At 50.1% G+C, this 22,038-nt stretch overlaps 1 protein-coding gene across 3 annotated transcripts in view; it reads right to left on the minus strand.

Moving 5' to 3' along the window:
* NGEF (neuronal guanine nucleotide exchange factor) overlaps positions 1-21,790 on the minus strand; it is a 39,893-nt gene extending 18,103 nt beyond the window's left edge. For 2 of the 3 annotated variants that reach the window (XR_011439534.1, XM_023642589.2), the window contains exons 1-3: positions 21,496-21,789; positions 20,671-20,813; positions 14,978-15,297 (exon numbers count right to left, since the gene is read on the minus strand). Coding sequence is in view for 2 of the 3 variants with exons in the window: in XM_023642589.2 (XP_023498357.2) it covers positions 14,978-15,297; positions 20,671-20,813; positions 21,496-21,602 (570 nt within the window). In the remaining variant the exon portion in view is untranslated. Of the gene's footprint in view, positions 1-14,977; positions 15,298-20,670; positions 20,814-21,495 lie in introns of all 3 variants that reach the window. The other variant, XM_070269484.1, reaches the window with a different exon arrangement.
* Positions 21,791-22,038: the final 248 nt, after the last annotated feature.

The following is a 22,038-nucleotide window of genomic DNA, read 5'->3' on the forward strand; positions in this document are numbered from 1 at the left end:
CCTCGGGACTGGAGTGGCCCAGAGTTAGGCCCCTCCTGGACCTGACTCATCAGCAAGGGGGGTGGTAGAGGAAGCAGGGACCCCAAGAAAAGTCTGGAGGAAACACAGCATGCTTCTGAGCGAGGAAGGCAAGACACCAGCCCCAAAGACACAAAGAATGCAAACTATAACAGCTCAGTTTACTGATCCACAATTTCCTGTGATCTAAGACGATTCTGCTTGTGGTACTTCATTGTCCGACGTGGGTCCTCACTGTGCAGCTGGGTGAGCCCCCTCACCTGTCCACCCCCGCTCCCGCCCTCCCATCATGTCAGTCCTTCGTCGTTCCAGCCCCAGCAGAGCTCAGGGCTGAACGATTGCCCGTCTGGCTCCTCACCCACGCTGTCTCCCATGGATCAGGACTCGCCGTGGAGCCCCCACGCGGCACGGCCGACCCTGGTTTGGATTGTTCTCGGCTTCCTTGACTTTGGTGTCAATGAGCCACAGCTGTCTCTGCTGCCATAACCTTCTGTTTATCACCACGGTGTCGTGTGGCCTGAGTCACCAGAGCCACCTCTGTGGACTGGAGCTGCCCCGCCACTTCCCTCTGCTGCCGTTGTCGTCCACTGTGTCCAGGAGGCTCCTTCTCAGGAGGGACTGTCCACGGTGCCTGGTCTGAGCTCCCATCTGAGTGGACGAAGGGGACGGAACAATCTTCTCAGGTAGCCTGCATTTTATCCCCTGTTATGGATTGAACTGTGTCCCTCAAAATTCCTTTGTTGACGCCCTAACCCGCAATGTGTCTGCATTCGGAGACGGGGCCTTGGAAGAGGTAATTAAGGTTAAACGAGGTCATACAGTGGGGCCCTACTCCAACAGGACGGTGTCCTTTTAGGAAGAGGAAGGCACACGAGAGATGCACGTGCACAGAGGAGAGGCCACAGGAGGTCACAGTGAGAAGACGGCCGTCTGCCAGCCAAGGAGGGAGTCCTCACCAGACACCAACCCTGCTGCCCCCGATCTCAGCCTCCCAGCCTCCAGAGCCGTGGGAAGCAAACGTCTGTTGTTCAGCTCCCAGCCTGAGGCGTTCTGTCGTGGCAACTGGGCTGGCTGAGGCTCCTCCAGATTTCCCATCCGCCTCCAAGAACTCTGTCCCCTTCCATCCCCCAGGCCAGACGTCAGTCCACGCCACCTTCACGGCCCCTCTGACCAGACCGTGGGCTGAGGGGTGAGTGCAGAAGGCCCCTCCTGATGCAGGACACCCGCCTCTCACCAAGGCACAGTCAGACGTTCTTCCAAACTGCTGTAAACGAGGCCGAGGGCCAGAGTCGAGAGAAATGAGACGTTCTCTGCCGCAGGCACCGCGGCCCTGGGGACACTCAGACCAGACTGACGACTGCTTACTGATGTTCCATAAACAGCGTGTGCTGCTTCCAAAACAGCTGCACCGCGGAGAGAAAGGCTGTTTTGCTTGAAGTGCTGGCCGTTCCCCGCTGCCCCTCTGCCAGACTGGAGCCTCATTCTCTGAGTCCAGGAAACCCTCGGCTGCATTTCTCTCCTAGTCATTCCATTCCTGTCCGAGACACATCGACGGGTGTGGCACTTAATTGGTAAATGGTGGCCGTGAATGTCCTTGTCCTCTCCACTTGTCTATGCAGGGTTTTCAGAGATAAATGGTACCAGGGTGCAAATAGCAATAAGAGCTGCCATTCACTGAATACTTAAGATGTGTCTGGCGTAATGCTTCCAACGTGTCACCTGACTCGGTCCTCACTACCCTGGAGGTTGCTCGACTGTCCTCACTGTGGAAAGAGAGTGCTGAGGCCACACGGACTGTGAGCCACAGAGCTAAGGTTTGTACTCCCATCCTTCCGACCCCAGGGCTCTGTGCCTCGACCACTCTGCCACAAGACGGCCTTCCACACAAATGCCAAGGTTTTCCCGCGCGTGGCGCCAGGCCGCTGCCCCAGCCCCTCGCTGGTCGGTCTGCTGTGATGCAGAAGGCCCTCCCCACCCCCCAACACTGGAATACAGGCTCTTTCCAGGTTCTTAATCATCTCTTTAGCTTTACATGGTGCTTTCAAGTAGGTGCTTAAAAATACGTTTGTTAAAAGGGAAATCCTCTCAGCTACCACTCAAGAGAACCAGTCCTGGCGGCCGGTCAGGCGATCATACAGGCAGGTTAGGAATACCCACCGACTCGTAACTTCCACCAGAGGCCCAGCTCCCCAGCCTCTCCTCCTCCGGGGCAGTCTGCGTCCATCGACAAGGCACTGCTGGCGGCATCTGTCGTTCATCCTTCTTGCCTGGTTCCTGCTGGGCTGGATGTCCGATGCCATCTCCTATCCTGGATGGCTCCCTAAAAGTCTTGGCCCCCCGGTGCAGCAGGCACCCAAACTTCTGTGCTCTGAATGTTTACTGAGCACCAACTAAGAGCTGGGTGCTGCCGGGCACTGGGGATCCCGAGATGACCAAAACCTGAAAACCCACTGGAAACCACCAGCTCAGGAGATCACAGTGCTGGGGGACCAGGGTCCGTGATGCTGTCCAGCCCTTCTCAGCTCACAAACATGTGCCCCGAGCCACCTCCAGAAAGTGGCAGGGCTCGATGCTGGGGACACAGAGGGACACAGATACACCGCTGAGGATGCGGCTTGCGCAGTCAATTACAGCTCAGTGGCGATGCTCACAGTGAAGTGGGAAACCGGGGAGGGGGCCTCGAACTGGCAGTGGGGAGAGATGCAGAGCCAGGGAAGGCTTCTGGAAGGGGCTGAGTCAAAGAACTGATACGAGTTAGACAGGCAAAAAGAAAAAAAAAAGCCAGCCTGGTCCCCTGATCGCAGGGATTTGTGAAAAAATGCAGATTCCCAGGCTTCTCCCGGACCCACGTATCTCCCGTCTTTTACCAAGACACCCAGGTCATTCTGGGGCTCGGCAGAGTCTGAGGACCCCTGGTGCACAGGGCGGGGGCCCGCAGCCCCAAAGCCTCTGCACACACTTTTCTTCCACATGGTCACCCTGAGTCCTCAGCTTCAGGGCACCTGCTAGGGCTGACTTTGCTGTTGGAGCGCTTGCTTCTGCCTGGAGGGGCGAGGGGGCGGAGAGAAAGCTGGGCCAGAATGCCAAGGGTTTGGGGTGTCCCTCCTCCAGCTCAGGCTGCCTTGGAGGCTGTGGGACATTGCCCGTTGACACTTTGGTTCAGACCCCACAGTCCAGGCTCTGTGCCCCCCATGTGCTGCTGGGAGTCATGGCCATCTGAATCTGCTGAAAGCTGGGCCTTGTGCTCACAATGCTCAGCCCCTGTGGACCCCACAGACCCCAAAGACCAGCCAGAGGCCCCCAAATGCCTGATGCTGCCCCAGTCGCTCAGGCAGGCTGTCTGTCCAGGAGCGACCACTGTCTCCTCTCTCCTCTGGGGGTGTCGGCAGAGCCAGGGGAAGGGGCAGCCTTCGACCAAAGGCAGCGCCTGCTCTCTCCTCTGGGGCTCTCAGAGTCATTTTTCTGCTGGCAGCTGCCACGCTGGGAGAATTAGCATCGAGCTCTGCCTCGCCTCTGCAGCTGGTACAGTAATTCAAACCCCACAGGCCGTAGGGGGGAAGGAAGTGATGCTAGAAAGCTTTGCGTTAAGAAGCCCCTAGAGCACGTCTTCCCCGAATAACGAGGATGAAGTGGGATTTCAGAGCCTGGGTGCTGATCCGCTGCAGTGAGCTCTCTAGTCCACGCGGGAAACGCAAGCGAGGCCAAGGCTGAGTGAGTCCACGGGGCCTCAGGGCCTCAGCTGTCACATGGGGTGACGACAACTACCTCCCAGTGTTGCTGCGGGACGAGGGGTCACAAATGAAATTTGAGCTTGTGCGCAGGTGCTGGGGGGTCTGGGGGAGGCCCCCACACCACCAGCAGACCGAATCCAAGCCCCAGCCAGCTCACACATGTCATGAGAGCCAACTGTTAAGTTTCTTCAAGATGACCTGGTTAATGAGATAATTCATGAAAAAAAGGACATACTAAAATAAGTGTAACTTTAAAAAGACACATGGCTGAAAAGATGCTCAGCCTCACTCACAGCAAGAGAAATGCAAATGAAAACCACAGGAGATAGCATTTATCATCTAGGACGTTGGTTGGGATAAAAGTGTTGGATGAGGGCCGGCCTGGTGGCGCAGTGGTTAAGCGCACACGTTCCGCTTTGGCGGCCGGGGGTTCGCTGGTTCGGATCCTGGGTGCGGACGTGGCACCGCTTGGCAAGCCATGCTGTCACAGGTGTCCCACGTATAAAGTAGAGGCAGATGGGCATGGATGTTAGCTCAGGGCCAGTCTTCCTCAGCAAAAAGAGGACGATTGGCAGCAGATGTTAGCTCAGGGCTAATCATTCTCAAAAAAAAAAAAAAAAAAGTGTTGGATGATGCCCCATATTGGGGATGGGGAACGTGCACACTCATATGTGGCTGGAGTGCAAAGACCATTTGGCAGTATCTTCTCGAAACTTAAAAAAACATGCAGCCTTTAACCCAACAATTCCACTTAGCAATTCCCATAGTATCCCATTGTACAGATATCAGCCTTCTGTGTTATAAACAATGCTGCAACGAACATCCTTGACACACAACATTTCCAACTGCAAATATCCATCAACAGGGGACTGGTTATGTAAATTACGGAATGTCATAAACAATGGAGCCCTATAAAGCCACCAAAAAGAAAAAAGAAAAAAGATGAAGAATGGGGCACCTGCTTAGGCCGATATGGAAAGATTTATACAATGTGCATGGGAATTTACCATTTGTGTCACACATACACACACACACACACACGCGCGCGCGCGCGCAATGGCCGTGAGAATCACGGGTGGCGGGAACTTTCTTTCATTGCAAATCTGTTTGCTCTTCTGAACTTTATATCAGTTGTGTGAATTATTTACCCAAAAGATTCATTTTAAAAACAATAAACGCTAACATTGTCACTTTGTGAAATTAGTTATAGGTGCTTGCTTTCGAAATCAAATCGAGCAGGAGATATGTGATGTTTTGTGTGATGGCCATTGTCTGTCTTAAACCACGGGGCAAAAATCCCTGCCCCCTCTCAATTTGGGACTAATTTGCTGAATTGTTAGGGTTTATCCTAAAGGGACAAATACATGATGCAATGAAAGTTGGCAAATAAAATAACAATTGCGATTTAATTTTTTGATAGAGGCACATCCTATGAAAAACCTTAAGTAATTTCCTTCTGAAACAGTATTGTTGTGGAAAAAAATGGAAATACCTTGACGTTATACCTTGTGAAAACGGGTTGAAAAACGACAAAAATACAACTCTGATGTCAGAGGCTGAGCAGACTCAGACTGAGTTACACCATAACTTGACGGATCCCTGGAAAGGTCGGCACAGGGCGATGGCTGGGTCCCCTCCCTTCTCCCTCCCCGCAGGACGAAGCTGAAGTCGTGTCTGGGCATGCCGGGGCTGCGCCGCCCCATATGAGCATACGTGTGTCCCTGTTTCCGTGGAGATGCTCAAAATATTCCCAGCTCATTTTCCGAGCTCTGCACACCCAGCTCACCAGGAGCAGGATGGTGGCGAGTCTGTCTTTTTCTATCCCCTTTGCCTAGAAGGGCTCCTGGCACATGCTGGGGACACAACCCATGCCAGCCGCAGGCAAGGCTGCTCCAGGTGCCGTGCGGGGGACGGCCCCTCCGGGTTCTCCTTTATTTCTCACGACACCCGTGTCAGGTGCGGCGAGAATCAGGTAGTCTCTGTTGTTTTGTCACCAGTAGTGACTGTCCCCACCCCTCCACAGTCCCTCCTTCTTGCTTTTTTATTCTCCTTTCAGGACAATTCCATGCTCCACCACCTTCCAGAGGGGTCCTCCCTGCCGCCCCTTTGAACACCCTCCCCTGTCTACACTGCCTCCTTGCTAACTTTGTAATTTGAATATGGGTCTAATTATTTTCCCAGACCATTGTGTTCTCAATCAATAACTCAAGAACCATTCCAAAGAGGAGAGCGGGAACCAAGAGCTTCAGAATAAGTTAAAAAAACACTAAACCAAGAAAATCCTGCACGACATCTAGGACAACACTTTCCGATCCCAGCTACCTCATTTTTACTTAAAGAGGAGAAAAATATACAATTTTGTTCTTAAATCCTGACTCTTCCATGATTGATGAAGATTTGGACCTACCAAAAGGCCATCACTTTGGGGTATTTTCCTCGGGTGGACAGTGGTTCATTGCGAGCTGCTGCTTTTGCAAAGAAAAAGAGATGTTCCAACAACAGATTGAGCTGGCAGTGGAAGTCGCCTGGCTTGCTTTGGTAAATGGAAAGATGACCCAATGACAAATGGAAGGATGACCCAATGCAGACGATCGCTCATTTGGAACACAAAATCCGAAGATCTCAGGATAGCGTCCACTGCCAGGTACTCACAAAACAGAAACTCACATTAAGCTCCTTCGAATAAATATGAAAAGTCAGACTACGAAAACTCAGAGCAACACATATTGAAGCCCGTGTGTCCATGTTATTCACTACTGCACGTGACTGTATTTATTGAAATTCATTAACTTATCCTAATTTATTTAAATATCTTTATCTGATTGATTGGAAATTACAAAAATGTATAAAGGAAATAAAATATCCCTATTTACTATGCCCGTTCTACTATAGATGTAATGTTGTATCTTGCCTTTTAAAAATGTAATGTGTCATGAATATTCACCTATTTCATTCTTTGAAAACATGTTGTTTAGTGGTTGTGTCTTTGCATAGCCGTACACGAGCCTACTAAACAATTCCTCCATCGTTGGGCACGTAGGTTTCTTCCTCACTTCTTCCCCTAATTTTTGCTGGAATGACATCCTAATAAATAAGTGTGCACATCTCTGATTATTTTTCAAGATTGATCTCTAGGAATAGAAACACTAGGCAGTGTACAAACAGATTCTTGTACGAGTTTTGTTACAAATATTGCTATACTCTTCCTATCAGCTGGGTTCCAGAGTGCTCATTTAGAAATCCCCCCAGACTAGGTTTTAAATGTATATATATTTAAAAGTCTTTGCCATTTTGAAAAGCCTGTGCCTCAATGTTGTTAATTTGGAAACTCTTTGATTACCAGTGAGTCTGACTTTTTTCCTCTTTTCATTTAATCCATGGCCATTTGAACTTTTTCTGAGAACTAGTTTGCTCATTTTCCTTTGGGGTGCTCACCTTTTTCTCATTGATAGAGCTTGCTAATTGCTTTAACCTGGGTCTTGCTGATGTACAAAAAATCAACTAATCTTTGCATGTTTATCTTATAACCCACCACCTCCCTGAACTGCCTTATTAGAGCCAGTGTTTTTGACTAACTTGGGTTTTTTAAGTAGGCAGTCGCCATTGTCAAATAAGGATGGTTTTGACTTTCCTTCTTTATGGCTTTATCTCCTATTCCTTTTCTTGTCTTGTTGCATGGGCTGGAGCTTCCAAAGCAAGATCAGTGTTGGCAAGCATCGTTGTCCCATCTTTACTGCCACCAACAATTCTTCATTAAGTATGATGTTGGTTAGGGATCTGAGACAGTCTTTATAAATTTCAGAAACCATCTTTCTGAGTTTTGTTTACATGGTAACAGTTGTACTACTGCCCTTTTCAACCTCTTTGAAGATCACAGTATTTTTCTCCTCTGGCCTATCAATGTGATAAATTTTGATCCCAAACATTAACCATCTTTGCATTAATTTATATGTGCTCAATGTATGTTATTCTTTTAATATATCTCCAGATTTGATTTTCTCACGTTTTATGCAATTTTTTTTTTTGAGGAAAATTAGCCCTGAGCTAACATCTACTGCCAATCCTCCTCTTTTTGCTGAGGAAGAGTGGCCGAGTTAACATCCGTGCCCATCTTCCTCTACTTTCTGTGGGACACCTGCCTCAGCATGGCTTGACAAACGGTGCCAGGTCCACGCCTGGGATCCAAACCAGCGAACCCTGGGCCGCCGAAGCAGAGCGCATGAACTTAACTGCTGCGCCACCAGGCCAGCCCCTGTTTTACACAAATTTTTGCCTTAATTCACAATGAGACAGATTTATGCCTTGTTTTGCTTGGTGGGGAGGAGACGAGTACTGATTTTGTTGGGCTGAGCAAAATGTAGACATTCAACCCTTTTTACAATGTTTTACTTTTTACAATTAACAAACAGTAAAATTGCCTTTTTCGGGGGTGTACAGTTCTATGAATTTTAACACACGCACAGATTCTCGTAACCAACACAACAACCAGGACACACAACATTTCCATCACTCCAAAAATCCTCCCTGTGCTATCCTGTTCTAGCCACATCCTCCTCTGTCCCTCGCCCGGGCAACCATCGAGATGCTCTGTCACTATAGCTTTGTCTTGTTCAGAACGTCATAGAAATGGAATAAATGGAATATAAATGGAATAGTTTGCAACCTTTCTGATTTCTTTCACTCAGCAAAATGCCCTTGAGATCCATCTAAGTTGTGTGTATCAATTGTGCATTTCTTTTTATTACTGAGTAGCATGCCACTGTACGGATGTTCCAGACTCTGCTTATCTATCTGACAAAGGACATTTGGGTTGTGTCCAGTTTTGGGCAATTCTGGATAGAGCTGCTGTCAACATTCATGTGCAGGTTTTTGTAGGAATCTGAACTTCTCTAGGGCAGTGGTTCTCCACCAGGAACTATTTTTGCTCCCCAGGGGACATCAGCTAGGTCTGGAGACATTTTTGGGGCACAACTGGGTGTAGGGGAGCTCCCGGCATCTAGTAGCAGCGGCCAGGGATGCTGCTAAACCTCCTACACTGCACAGGGGAGCCCCCACAAGGAAGCACGATCCACCCCACATGCCAATACCGCTGCTGTGGAGACACTGCTCTGGGTAAACACTGGGATTGCTGGGTGGATGGAAAGTGTATATTTCACTTGATAAGAAACTGACAACTCTTCTTCAGAGCCGCTGTGCCCTTTCATCATCCCACCAGCAATGTGTGAGAGCCTAGTTGTTCCACACTCACACCGGCACTTGGTATATTGTATTTTAACTTTTCTCTTTCTTTAGCCAGTGTGTATGATTATTATTAGTTCTTGAGTCTTTTTATAGATTCCTCGAGATTTCTATGTAGACAATCGTGTCATCTGTAAATAGGGACAGTTAATTTATTTCTAACATCCTCTGAGACTTCTTTCCAACTCAGGGATTATTTAGAAATAACGCTTTAATTTCCAAGGGTTTGGAATCTTTATGTCATTGATTTCTAGCTTAATTCCGTTACGGACCGAGAGCATACTTTGTAGGATTTCAATTCTCTTAAAGATGTTAAAGTGTGTTATGGTCTATCTTGGTGAACGTCCCACGTGCACTTGAAGAAATGTGTTGAGTGTTCTGTAAACAGTAATTAGTCCCAGCTGGTTGATGGCGTTCACTCCTTCTATATCTTTATCGATTTTATGTCTCCTACTGATTACTGAGAGAGGAGGGTTGAAGTCTAATTGTGGATTTTGTTTTAATGTATATGTGCTCCAAATTATCAGATTTGGTTACTAATATTGTATTACCTTCAAACAATTTGCTTATCTCCCTCTTTTCCATGCTCAAGACTAGGGGTCCGCAAGCTATGGCCCATGGGCTGGCCACTTGTAACCGTAAATAATGTTTTATCGGGACACAGCTCTAGCCTTTCCTTTACATGTTGTCTATTTGTTGCTGTCACATTACAATGGCGTGCCGAGAGGTTTGAGAGAGGCCATGCGGTCTGCAAAGACTAAAATATTGACTGCGTGGCCCTTTAAGGAAAGTTTGAAGATGTCTCTTCCAGACTTGCCCTGGCCAGTGCAGTAGCGACACGTGGCTATTTAAATTTAAGTTAGTTTAAATTAAGTAGAATTAAACATTCGTTCCTCAGTTGCACTAGCCACATTTCAAGTGCTCAATAGCCATATGTGGCTAGTGACTATTGGAGGTGCAGATATAGAACAATTCCATCATCGAAAAAAGATCTGCTGAAAAGCGCTGTTCTAGAACATTCTAAGTAACATGGGACTCTTCTGTGGTTTGACCATTTGGCACAACTCAGTCACCTCGGGTGCAATAGCTCTTTGTAGATGATTTTTTTTTTGGTTCCTGGCATATTCTGGTGTTTTAAAATTTTTTATTTTTGAGTCAATTTTTGGTAGCTTATATTTTCCTAGAAAATGATCTCATCACCACTTGTACATATCTTTCTGCATCTCTACCCTATCTGCTTTCCCTTAGGAGTGTGTTTTCCCCTTAACATCTCAAGCTGACATCTTAGCTCATTTAATTTTGCATTTATTCCTTATTTAATAATTAAAGCATGGAAGGTTGTGAATTTTTGTCCAAATGTGGCTTCGGCAGCATTCCATATGTTTAAAAATGTAGTATCCTCATCATTATCTTTGAATAATCTGCAATTATAAAATTTGTTTTCCGATCACAAAGGTTAGGAGCATTTTCAACATTTCTGTTGGAGGTTTTTATGCTGTTTAAATTTATTTTCTGGTTTCGCTGCACTGTAGTGAGAGATTATGGCCTGTACAATTTTAATAAATATTTACTGAACTTTTTATTATGGCTTAATATACAACCACTTTTTTGGTGGTGTTTATGGACACTGGAAAATAAACGATTGCTTCTCTTTAGTCCAGTGCTGTCCAGCAGAAATATAATGTGAGTCTCAAATACATTTTAAAATTTTGTAGTCACCACATTAAAAAAGGTAAAAAGAAACTGAGAAATTTTAATATATGTAATTTAATCCAATATATCCAAAATATTCATATCAACATGCAACTAATGTAAAAATTACTAATGAATTATTAATGAGATAGTTTACCTTCTTTTCCTTTGTCCTAAGTCTTCAAACTTTGGAGTGTGTCTTACACCTACGACCCATCTCAGTTAGGACTAGCCATGTGTCAAGCGTTCCATGGCCACAGTGGCCCGTGGCTGCCACAGTGGGCAGTGCTGTTTCGAGAGTACAAAGTTCAGTAAAAGCATTTTAAATCAACCTCATGATTTTTTTCAGATCCCCTCCAACCCCGTTATACCCACTCGTACAAAAACAGTGTAGCGTGTGTGGCATCTTCTGCTCTTCCTGACATTCTGCTCTCTTTTGTCGTTCATAATAGTTTCTACTACTGACCTTTTCATTGTCAGGTGTACCTCTTGGGAATGCCCTTCCGAATCGTAAGACACAACGGCCAGAAGATTAGGTTTAAAAACATAAAAAGACCGCCAGACTTTCTATAAAGATGAAAAAAAGATTTTTATGTGACAAAAGATTCCGCAAACAAAGCAAGAAGGCAAGTATGTGCTCAATCAAGTCCGCCGGTCACCAGCTCTTTATCTGTATTAACGCATTTAATCTTCACAGCCCTGTGACGTGATTACCCTAACTTTACAGACAAGGCGATGGAGGCACAGAGAAGTTAAGTTACTTGCCCAAGGTCACACAGCTAAGAAGTAGCAGAACTGGGACTACACCTAGGCAGCTGGGCTCCAGTGCCTGGGTGCACAATCACCATGATACATTGCTTCCCCTCTACTCTACTGCGGGAGAAAACATTTGAAAATTTAATATCCAGAATGTATAAAAAGCTGCTATCACTCAAGAAGATAAATATAAACAACGCAACAGAAAAAAAGGGCAAAGGATATGAACAGGCCACTCATAGACCAAGAAGTGGAAACAGCCAATGAGCATATGACAAGATGCTCAATTTACTAGTCATCAAGGACGGGGCAGGTTAAAACAAGATATGATGTCTCATCTCACAGGTCAGAGTGATGGATGAAGAAGTTTGCTAACGGGCCAGGGAGGGTGCCTGACACGGGCTTTCTCTCACTGCTGGAGCGGTGTGAAATTTGTGCTGCCTTTTCGAATGGCACTGTGGCAGTATCCACCCCCATTTAGAACGCCCTTCACTTCTGACCGGCGATGCCACATCCACGCCTGTATCCACAGCTACGGCCTCACACGCCAGCACGAAGATGCACACAGAGAAAACCCTCCTAACCAAGCTCCAGCGACCGACGCTCGCCTGCACTGTTCCCTGCAAAGCTGCGCGAGGCTCTGAGGATCGGGTCGGGGCAGCCGGCTGCTCTCCTGGCCACCCGCACACTCCTCTCCCCACCTGTGAGAACCTTGTGCTCATCCTGAAACTTATTCAAGCCGGTTGTACTTGCTATGCAATTACGTCCTTTAACGACAAAAACCAAAGAATTTTCAGTGCAAGGGGAGTTGTTTTTATGAAAACTGAGCTGAAAACTCTAAGAGTCCAGTAAAGGCAAGTTGCTAAAAACCAAAACCCCAATCAAACTGCTGTTGAATAAGACAAGTGTCAGATATGGGGGGATACATAAAAATCTGTAAGACTTTTGCACTTAAGAGTCTTCCTAACTGTCTAAACTCCAAAATCAGATCGGCACTTTTTTTTTTTTTTTTGGTGAGGAAAAGTGGCCCTGAGCTAACATCTGTGCTAATCTTCCTCTATTTTATGTGGGACACCACCACAGCATGGCTTGACAAGCGGTGCTAGGTCCACACTTGGGATCCAAACTTGCAAACCCCGGGCTGCTGAAGCAGAGCATGCAAACCTAACCACTATGGGGCCAGCCCCATTTTTGTGCTTTTTTACTGTTTAGTTCCCTTTTATTACACAGGCTCTGTTTTCAGCTTTGCTTATGTTGTAGAAGGTTTATACCACGTTTTAAGTTCTACTCCAGTTTATCTCTAAGCTTTCCGAAGTATTTTAAACCTCTATTCCTCTAATTATCATGGCAAAAAAATAAGTATTCCCCCCCCAGAAACTGGACTCTTTTCCTTGTTCTGAGGAGTAAAAGAAAGGCCCCATGGTGATAATACTGTGTGAAAGAAGCCAAATGCAAAAGAGTCTTGTATAATTCCATTTATATGAAAGTCCACATTAGGGATGACGGCCCTGTCCGTGGCTGGGGGGACCTGGTCTCTGACAGGTGGGATGGCCAACCACAGGGGGATTTCGCCATGACTTCCGGCATCTTCTGCACGGTGGCTTTCAGTGGCAAAGCCTGCCTAGCTCTTCTCGGTCAGGCTCCATCTGCCTCAGCGGAGGACCGACTCTGCGTCTTCGTTTCTGGTGGGAGCAAGAGGCTTCCTTAAGGTCTCCTCCTGAGTATTTCAGTGGGAAACTGGGAGAAGCTACATCAGGAGCTGATAATTAGGCATTATTTACATCAGAAGGTTCCTGAAAACCTCTTGATGCAGCCATTTACAAACCACTGCCCAGGAGTCACAAAGGATGTCAAAGTTTAAACCAATTTCTCCTGATTCTACCTACCGGGCAGGACGCAGGTGAACCCCAGGTGGCCGTTCAAGGTCAAGCTTTATCAAGACTTTCCCTGGTGGCAACTGCATCGTACAACCCGATGTGGGTTAGGTGACCCTGGTCGGGAACTCTTCTCGGTCCTGCTCATTAACTGTGTGGTTTATAGCTCTGCCTTTTAGATAAACAAGAGCGACATCTCTCTAGACAGTAGCCCAGGAGTAACAGCGGATACAGAAGGACAGAACGTCTGGAGTCACGAGTACGACAAGGAGTGAGTTCAAGCACGGGCTTGAAGGAGCATGTGATTGAGGGGGGTGAGGGCAAGAGGGAGCCCGAGAGGGGAGGGATGATGGAATTGGATCGAACGAGATAAAAAACCCCAAATCTCTTCATTTTCCCCTCTTTTTAAATTCCACAATGGACACTCACTTGCAAATTCACATTTCTCTTGCCCTTCTCTCTCCTTCCTGTTGACCATACTCTTGTCTTTCCAAACCACAGATTTTCCTTCTATGCCCAAATAATCTTTGTTCAACTAAAATGAGCACCTAGATTTCTTAGCTTCTCATTTCTGTTACTGTTTTTTGTTTGTTTTGTTTCTTTGTGGTGAGGAAGATTGGTTGCTGAGCTAACATCTGTGCCCATCTTCCTCTATCTTGTATGTGGGATGCCACCACAGCATGGCTTGATGAGTGGTGTGTCAGTCCGCACCCGGGATCCAAATCTGTGAACCCAGGGCTGCCAAAGTGGAGCATGAGAACTTAACCACTATGCCACAGAGCCAGCCCCCGTTACTGTTCCTTTTTTTTTTTCCTCAGGAAGATTAGCCCTGAGCTAACATCTGCTACTAATCCTCCTCTTTTTGCTGAGGAAGATTGGCCCTGAGCTAACATCCGTGCCCACCTTCCTCTACTTTGTATCTGGGATACCTGCCACCACATGGCTTGCCAAGCAGTCCAGACCTGGGATCCAAACCTGCAAATCCCGGGCCTCGGAAGTGGAACGTGTGAACTTAACCACAGCGCTACCAGGCGGCCCCAGTTACTGTTCATTTTTAATTGATTATTTCTCCCTGCCAGCAACAAACCATCAGGCAAATCAATGATACTGCCTCAGCCTCTTGACCAGCAAAGTCAGCCCGGACCATCAAATGATGCGGGGAGACACAAGCCCCAGATTTCTGCACCGTTTCGGGAGGGGTGGGCATCCCGAGGGTTTTCTTGCAGAGCCCCCACTCACCCAAGGTTCAAGGGACTCCAACACAAAGTTGCAGGGTAAGACGCGAGTGAAGAGGAAGCCACAGACTGGCGCGATCTCAGTCACAACAAGTTCAGCACCTGCCAGTGCGGTACCACTCACACGGGCCACGGAAATTCCCAACAACAACAACAGAGATGCAAAGCCTGCAACCTTACTATGTAACAAAGTAGCAATGCTGAGAACACCCAGTACTGGGGTTGAGCCGTCCCAGCCGTCCCAGAAGGTACTAGGTATCATCTTTAGCTGCCTGCGAAATCATGTGAATTTTCCTGCACATTCTAGATGGGTAAACCCCGCCTGTAACTCCTCTGGGGAGCCAGCCCCGAGCCTCGCACACGGAGGAAGCCCCGCCCCATGGGGTAAAACCCCTGTACTGAACCGAAGCTCCCAGGCTGGGGCCGCCGTTACCTCCTGCAGCCTGATCTCCTCGGGCTGGAGGATCTCCAGCACCCCGCTGCTCTGGATCTCCGGGAGGTCCTGCCAGAGGTTGAACCGCGAGTGGGGGTTACTGAGCAGGCAGATCTGGGGCAGAGCCCTCCTCTCCGGGGGGCTGGCCGGCTCCTCTTCCTCCTCCTCCTCCTCCTCCTCTTCCTCCTCCTCCTCCTCCTCTGGAGTCTCCTGGCCGGCTGGCGAGCCGTGGACATTGGCATGTATTTGTGCATCCTGTTGCCTCCTGGTTTCAATTTCTTGGAGCGTTGATTTATCTCGGTATTCCTGATACAGGAGCCCTGGAATCAAAGAGAATCGTAACGAAGACAAGAAAAACGTTTTGGGTGAAGATCTTTCTGGATCCCTAAGTCCAGGCTTTGCCTTCTTATCAAGGGCAAATGCTCCGCCTAGAAACATACAGAGAAAGCCAGACCCTCCACGCCACTGACCCACTGCCACGTCTTCATTTCTTGGGAAGGCTCAGCACGCATAAGGTTTTTTCCAACAGAGAATAAAGAAATCCCTGAACTGGTTCAAAATCCAAATATAGGCTTTTCCCACACATCCTTGGCAAACCACGAGACTCTGGAACTTGATGTGTTAATAACCAATGTGTGCAGAGTTGACGGAAATGTCCCAATTATGTTTCTACATCCCAACAGGACACTTTCCAGAGCCTTGAATGCTTCACTATTAAAACTCAAGTACATTCATTTTCGAAACGGGAGCCCTTGTAAATTCTCGTTTTGAAGGAAAAACCAATATTTCATCCACTTTACGATTCAAATGGGAAACATTCCCGTTTTTTTGCTTCTGCAATTTCAGACTTCTGTCCCTGACCAATTGTACTCGAAATAAATGCATTCTAAGTCTCCGAGGAGATTTGGGGGTGCAGGTGAATCAGCAGAAACGTGGCACCTCCATAGGGACAAGCCCATTTCCGACATCCCGGCTGCGGGGCAGAGGAGCAGAAAAGTTTCTGTGGTGAGGGGAGTCCCGGCCCAGGGAGAGGGGAAGGGGGGAAGGGGGAGAATCCTGCCGGCAGTGAGGCTGGGAGGAGAGGGGGTCAGACCTCAGGGGTCTTATCTGCCTGCTGTGCTATGGAGGTGACAGTCTATCCCGTAGGCAAGAAGGAGGCGTCAAGAGACCTCAGGCAAGCAGCTCTGGGCTACAATTCAGGAGGACCACTGATGGGAAGAAAGGGGCGGTGACAATTCTCCAGGCGAGTGTGGTGGAGGCCTGAACATTAGTGGTGGCAGAGGGATGGAGGGGTCAGAGATAAGGAGAAGATGGGTGCCGGTGACTGGCTCGTGCTGGGTCACGAATGATATTCTGGTGACCAGCTTGGCCACACCATCTTGTGGCCCCATACAAGGAGGCCAGGAACACAGGAGGAGGGTCTGACTGGGGGATGGGGGTGGTGGGGAGATCCAGGTGCTGAGGGTACCCAGGTGGGGAGGTCCAGTGGGCAGTGGGACATACTGGTCTGGAGAGCAGTCAGGGCCCCTTGACATCAGTCAGTCTATGTCTAAAACAAAGATGGTCTTCCCAGGAAAGTTCTAATGGGGATAAACGTACCACTTGTAAAGCACTTTCTCTCTCTTTTTTGTTTCTGAGGAAGATTGGCCCTGAGCTAACATCTGTGCCAATCCTCCTCTATTTTGTATGTGGGTTGCCGCCACAGCATGGCTGCCAATGAGTGGTGTAGGGAACCGAACCTGGGCCACCAAAGTGGAGCATGCCAAACTTAACCACTAGGCCACGGGGCCGGCCCCAAGCACTTTCTCTTACAGTGCAATACAAACGTTAGCTATTATTCCTTTTTCATCTAATTGTTACATATATCTAAAGAGTAGAAAAAGAAAGGAAAGAAAACAGACTCACTTTGAAATCCTGAACGTGGCTGGATAAATTCATAAATAGGAACCAAATAAATGCACCATGTGGATTAAATTAGTTGACCTCCCATGCCCCCAATGCTAAATTATAAAGCCTTTATGTTAAGTACAGCATTTACTTTAAAAAATTAAGATGCTGTGATCTGACAATGTTACAATCCTGCCGAATATAGCATGGAGTTAATTTGACGAAGGAATGAGAAAGAAAACGGAAGTCTGAGCTCAATGCAATCCAGATGGAAGATCCATGAAGACAGAGGTCTCACCTCACTACGTAAATTGGTCTAGTCATAGACATAAGATATAATTACTGTTGCCAACGTCACACCAATTATTCCCCTGTGACTCCCATGCTTTTTACAGAGGTTTAAAGAAACCTGGTTTCCACGAGTCGACTTAGATTCACTTTGCAATGCTTAGCACAGCGCCTCCCACATAGTAGGAACTCAAATATTTGTTGAATTGAACACCTTTTAAAAATATGGTTTCCAAGCCTCACCAAATTGTCTCACTAATTTGGCATCTTTTAGAAGGTTCAAAAATATGTCTTATGTATCCTACAGTTGGCTGATCCTGGTACATACTATCTCCAACATCACGCTGTCATACATATGCTGAAAAGAGATGAAAATATCAGGAGTGGGGGTAGTTGGGTTGAAAATAATATTTCTGAAATCTCTTTGTGGCAGACACTGTTGGCTGCCTCTCCTCGATCCCCTCGCACCCTTTCTTCCCAGCTGGCGGGGGAGGGGTTTTGTTTGGGTGCTGACCCATTCTGTGCTCAGGGAAGTGAGTGAATTTTGACCTATCAAAACCTACTGGGAGAGTTCCCTTCCTCTTGCCACTGGGGGGTTTAGACATGAGCATGTGACACAACCTAGCCAAGGAGAATAAGGGGCTATCTTACATTTTGAGAAGGGCTTCTCAGAAAGATGTCCCTCCCCAATAGACACTTGAAGACAAACTGCCCATTTTTGCTTTTACACATGGCTGCTTGAGGATGTGATGCCTGGAGCAGTGGCAGCCATCTTGCGATACGAATTCTGAATGGTGGAAGGAAAGGAGCTGGGTGATTGCTTGGCCGAAGGAACCAACTCCAGAACTTCTCACCTCTGGATTCATTAACTGAGATAGAATATTTCTATTGTTTAAGGTCACTTTTTACTGGATATTCTGTTACTTTCAGCCAAAGACTCTCAATACAAGTAATTTTAGAATTTTCTCAAAACTTCATACTTCTTTCTGAAGGATTTAGAATACGAATTTAAACACCAATTTTCCTGGAGTTACTGTGATTACAAGGAGGTATCTGACACACTGCATAATCATTTTTCATAACCCGCTTAATTTTATTAGTCTTAAAATTCAGATTACAATAGAAATAGAGTAGCTTTACCTGAGGAACCATGTGTTATCTGATTAAATTTCTGTACTCAGTGTTCTGTTTATAGATTATGTTTTCCTGTCTTATGTTTTGGACATTCAGCAAGCACAACTTTATATGGGAGTTAACTTTGCCTGTAAAACTCTGCACATGGTATTATATCCATGCAGAATTCGAAGGCTCAGTGCCCATCTCTCCGAATTAAAATGATCTCTACCAGGCTGGCTGTGCTGCCCTCAAAAGACGGTGAACTCCCAGCTCCTCCTGACAAAGCCCCCGGCGTCATTCAACATCTCACCTGCCGAAGAGAATAATTTATTGTCTTTGACTCCTTCCAATAGGAACTGCTAAAGGGCAGGGAATCTGTTTATATTTTAGTGAGCACCTTCGATGTGCAAGCATTCATTAGGTGTCAGAGACAACAACAGCTTGCGTGTGCACCACACACAAACCCCACACCCCAGTCACAGGGTCTCAGGGTCTGTGGTCTGTCACGACAGTTGTAGACCGTGTCACACATTATCCTGGCATAATCTGTTCTGGCCTCGGTGGGAGCCACTGCAGAATCCAGCACAGTGGTCTCTAAACGCCTATATTCATTCCTCTTTCTTCCCCCTTGAATTCCACTGCATCTTTAGGAACCTGCCCTCCTTTCCTGATACCTGGCACAGAATTCACTTCATTCCTCGAGCTGAGAGCTGGCAGGGCTGTCACAGGACTCTGCTTAGTGCAGCACTCAAGTCTACCATGAAGGAGGTGAGACGAAGGCAGCCACAGCTCTGTGCTGTCATTCAACACGTCTCTCGAGCACCTAGCCTTGGATCCAGCCCAGGAGCCAGAAACAGATGTTCGCCATCATATCCGCACATTGTGGCAGGGACAGCGGGAGGAAGACTCGGGGGGTCAGTCTCCGCTGTTTCCAACAGGAGGAAACTGATGGCCAAGGGCAGCAGGTCCCGGAGCTCAGGGCCCCTGACTCCCGGCTTCGAGCTTAGGCCACTGGCCCGACTGGTCCTGCCGTCTCCGGCGAGGGGTCTCCACACGCCCATGACGCACACAGGAGCCCCTCTCTCCTTGAGCTCCCTGCACCCACCCCATTTCTTTCCCATCAGGACACTGATCTTACCCAAAGAGGATCCCTTTCAGGAGGGCGGAAGTCAAGGCTTCCAGCGTGGGCCAGGACAGAGCTGGCCCTCCTCACGGTGAAGGACCATGTGGCAGGGAGCCCGGAGAAAGGGGCTTTCAGAGCAGCCCCTCTCCATTCCCCCAGCAAACAAGGGGAAGAGCTGCCACCCCCTGGCCTGACACACAGCGGGCCGCGGGAACAGAATTCCTGGAGTCAACGCAGCCCAACAACGCAGGGTGTGCTCCACCCACTCAGCGAGCAAGGCTCAGCTCCTTGCAGGCTTCAGCTTGGAAAAACCTCCGCCAGGGACAGGAGGATGCCCAAGAGTCTCCCACGGGCAGGATCTCCCAGGCAGTGGAAGCTCCACTTCCGTTACGGACACTTCCTGTCTGTCTGAGTGTTCGGGATGGAGGACAGTAATGATGTACGCAGGGAAGAAAATTCCCAAACCTCAATTTTTACTTTAACGAATAGACCGTCGGCTGCTCTGACAACACTAAAGAACAAAACGATTTTCTAAGCAGCTGGGGACAGAACTCCAATTATCCTTTCACCGCCACCTCTGGTGATGACAGAAGAACTAGTTTGATGTCATTGGCAATGTTTGACTTCTCAGTGCAAGCGCCGGAGTTCTCGGGACGCCTCCCCACTTCCCTGTCTGCGTTCACGGGGCTTCTGCGGGAGCTGGACACGCGCAGGCTGCGCCCCCCACCTCCAGGCGCTGATCCCGGAAGGGCAGGTGAAGCCAGGCCTCCCTTCCCAACCCGGGGGCTCTGGGGCTCCCAGCCGTCTCCACTTTCCCTTTCCCTCCCCTGTGCAAGGCGCCCACTGCCTCCTCTTCTTGAATAGCACCAGTCAGCCTGGCTGTCTCCAGAATCACCCCTGGCAGGCTCCCCTCTCTTGCCAGGTCTTCCCCAGGCCCCTCCCAGGCCGGGCAGCGCCCCTCTCCCCGCACCCTTGTCTCTCAGGCAGAAGGGACGAGGGGACAGAGAGCCCTCCCCCAGGAAAGGCTAGGCGGGTAGACCTCTCTGGAGAGAGCAGGATAGAAATCCACTTGCTAAAGCCTCATTAGACAGCACTACGAAAAGGCGGCAGTTTAGCCTATGGAACCAGTTAGAACCAACTATGTCAAAAACGTGCCTTAGCCACAGCAGATGCATTCGCTCACAGAAACCCAACAGCATCTCCCGAGCAGGGGGCCGCTCCGAGTCCACCAGGAAGCCGCATTTCCCCCTCGAAGCAGCGCCGCCGCCGGGACACCCACCTATTTGCTCAATGAGGTTCCTCCAGGAGTCGGCGGGAATGGGGCGAATCATCTGCAGGGCCTCGGTGAGCGTGGTGGGGCTGTCAGCGAGGGCCGGGCACTCCTCGGGCGTGGCCCCATTTCCCGGGGTGGAGGACGACTCGCTGCCAGAGAGAAGGAGGCGCGGGGACCGGTTATTTTTAAGCAACGACACACCTTGGCCAGCTTGCGAGAGGCGTCCGCACAGGCGGCCCTGGCCAGCTGGACCCTGCCCGGGCCCGTGGCCGCCGCCCCCCCTCCGGCCAGGAGGGCCCCACAGGCCCTTTTTGTCACAGCACCAGGGCGCGACCGAGTGATTCATTCCCACCCCAGCCCGCCCAAACCTTCATGTTTTCAGAGCTCGCCGGCGGCCGTCGGAAACTTGGCGCGCCCTGCCCGCTCCGCGGCGCCGACCGGCCGCCCCGACGGGTCCCGCGGCCGGGAGCCCAGCCCGCGCTGCGCACCCCGCGCCGCTCGCTGTCACCCGGCCCCCGGCCCCCTTCGGGTCGCGATCCTCCCGTCCCAGGGCCACGCGGCGCGGAGAGGGGGCACCGAGCGGGACGCGCGCGCCCAGGGCGCCCGGGAGAGGGCACAGGGGGCGGCCCGGGGCAGGCCTCGGGGGGTCGGAGGCCGGGGTGGGGACGCACCCCACCCCAGGCCGGGTGCCGGCACGACGGGGGCCGCGGGCGGCGGGGCCGGGGGCTGGGGATAGGCCGCGCGGGTCGGTGTCGGCGGCCCGGGAGACAAGCTGGGGCGAGGGGCGCGCGGGGGCGGCGCGCGGGGGTCCGGACGGCCGCCCGTCCTCACCTGCCGGGCAGGTGTCCCGCCACCGAGTCGCGCGCGTCGCTCTCCGAGGTGGAGCTGTCGTGGTCCACGGCGCAGGCGGCGCTGAAGGCTGCGGCCAGCAGCTCCATGGGGGCCGGCGGCCGGGCGGGCACTGGGGCCGGGTGGGGGGCCGTGCTGGGGGCCGAGGGCCGGGCCGGGGGCGACGAGCGGGCTCCGGAGCGGGGTCTCAGCGCGCGCGGCTGGAGCCGGAGCTGCCGCGGCCGCCGCTGCCGAGCGCTCCCGCAGGCGGGCGGGCGGGCGGGCGTGCGCCTGGAGGCTCCCGGGGTTGCCACGGCAACGGGGGAGGCGGCAGGGCGCGCGCGGCGGGGGCGAGGCCGGGCGGCGGCGGGGCGGGAGAGCCGGGGCTGGGCGCGACCCAGGCCCGAGGGCACCGACTGCGCCCCGGGCCCTCCCTCCCTGCCCACGCCTCCCTCCCCGCCGCGGCCGCGCCCCGCCGGGGAGAGGGCGGAGGCAGGACCGGTGGGACCGGCGAGCTGCGCCTTCGCCTTCCTGCCCCCTCCTCGC

This window comes from Equus caballus, chromosome 6, assembly GCF_041296265.1.
Source record: "Equus caballus isolate H_3958 breed thoroughbred chromosome 6, TB-T2T, whole genome shotgun sequence".
NCBI classification, from domain to species: Eukaryota; Metazoa; Chordata; class Mammalia; order Perissodactyla; family Equidae; genus Equus; species Equus caballus.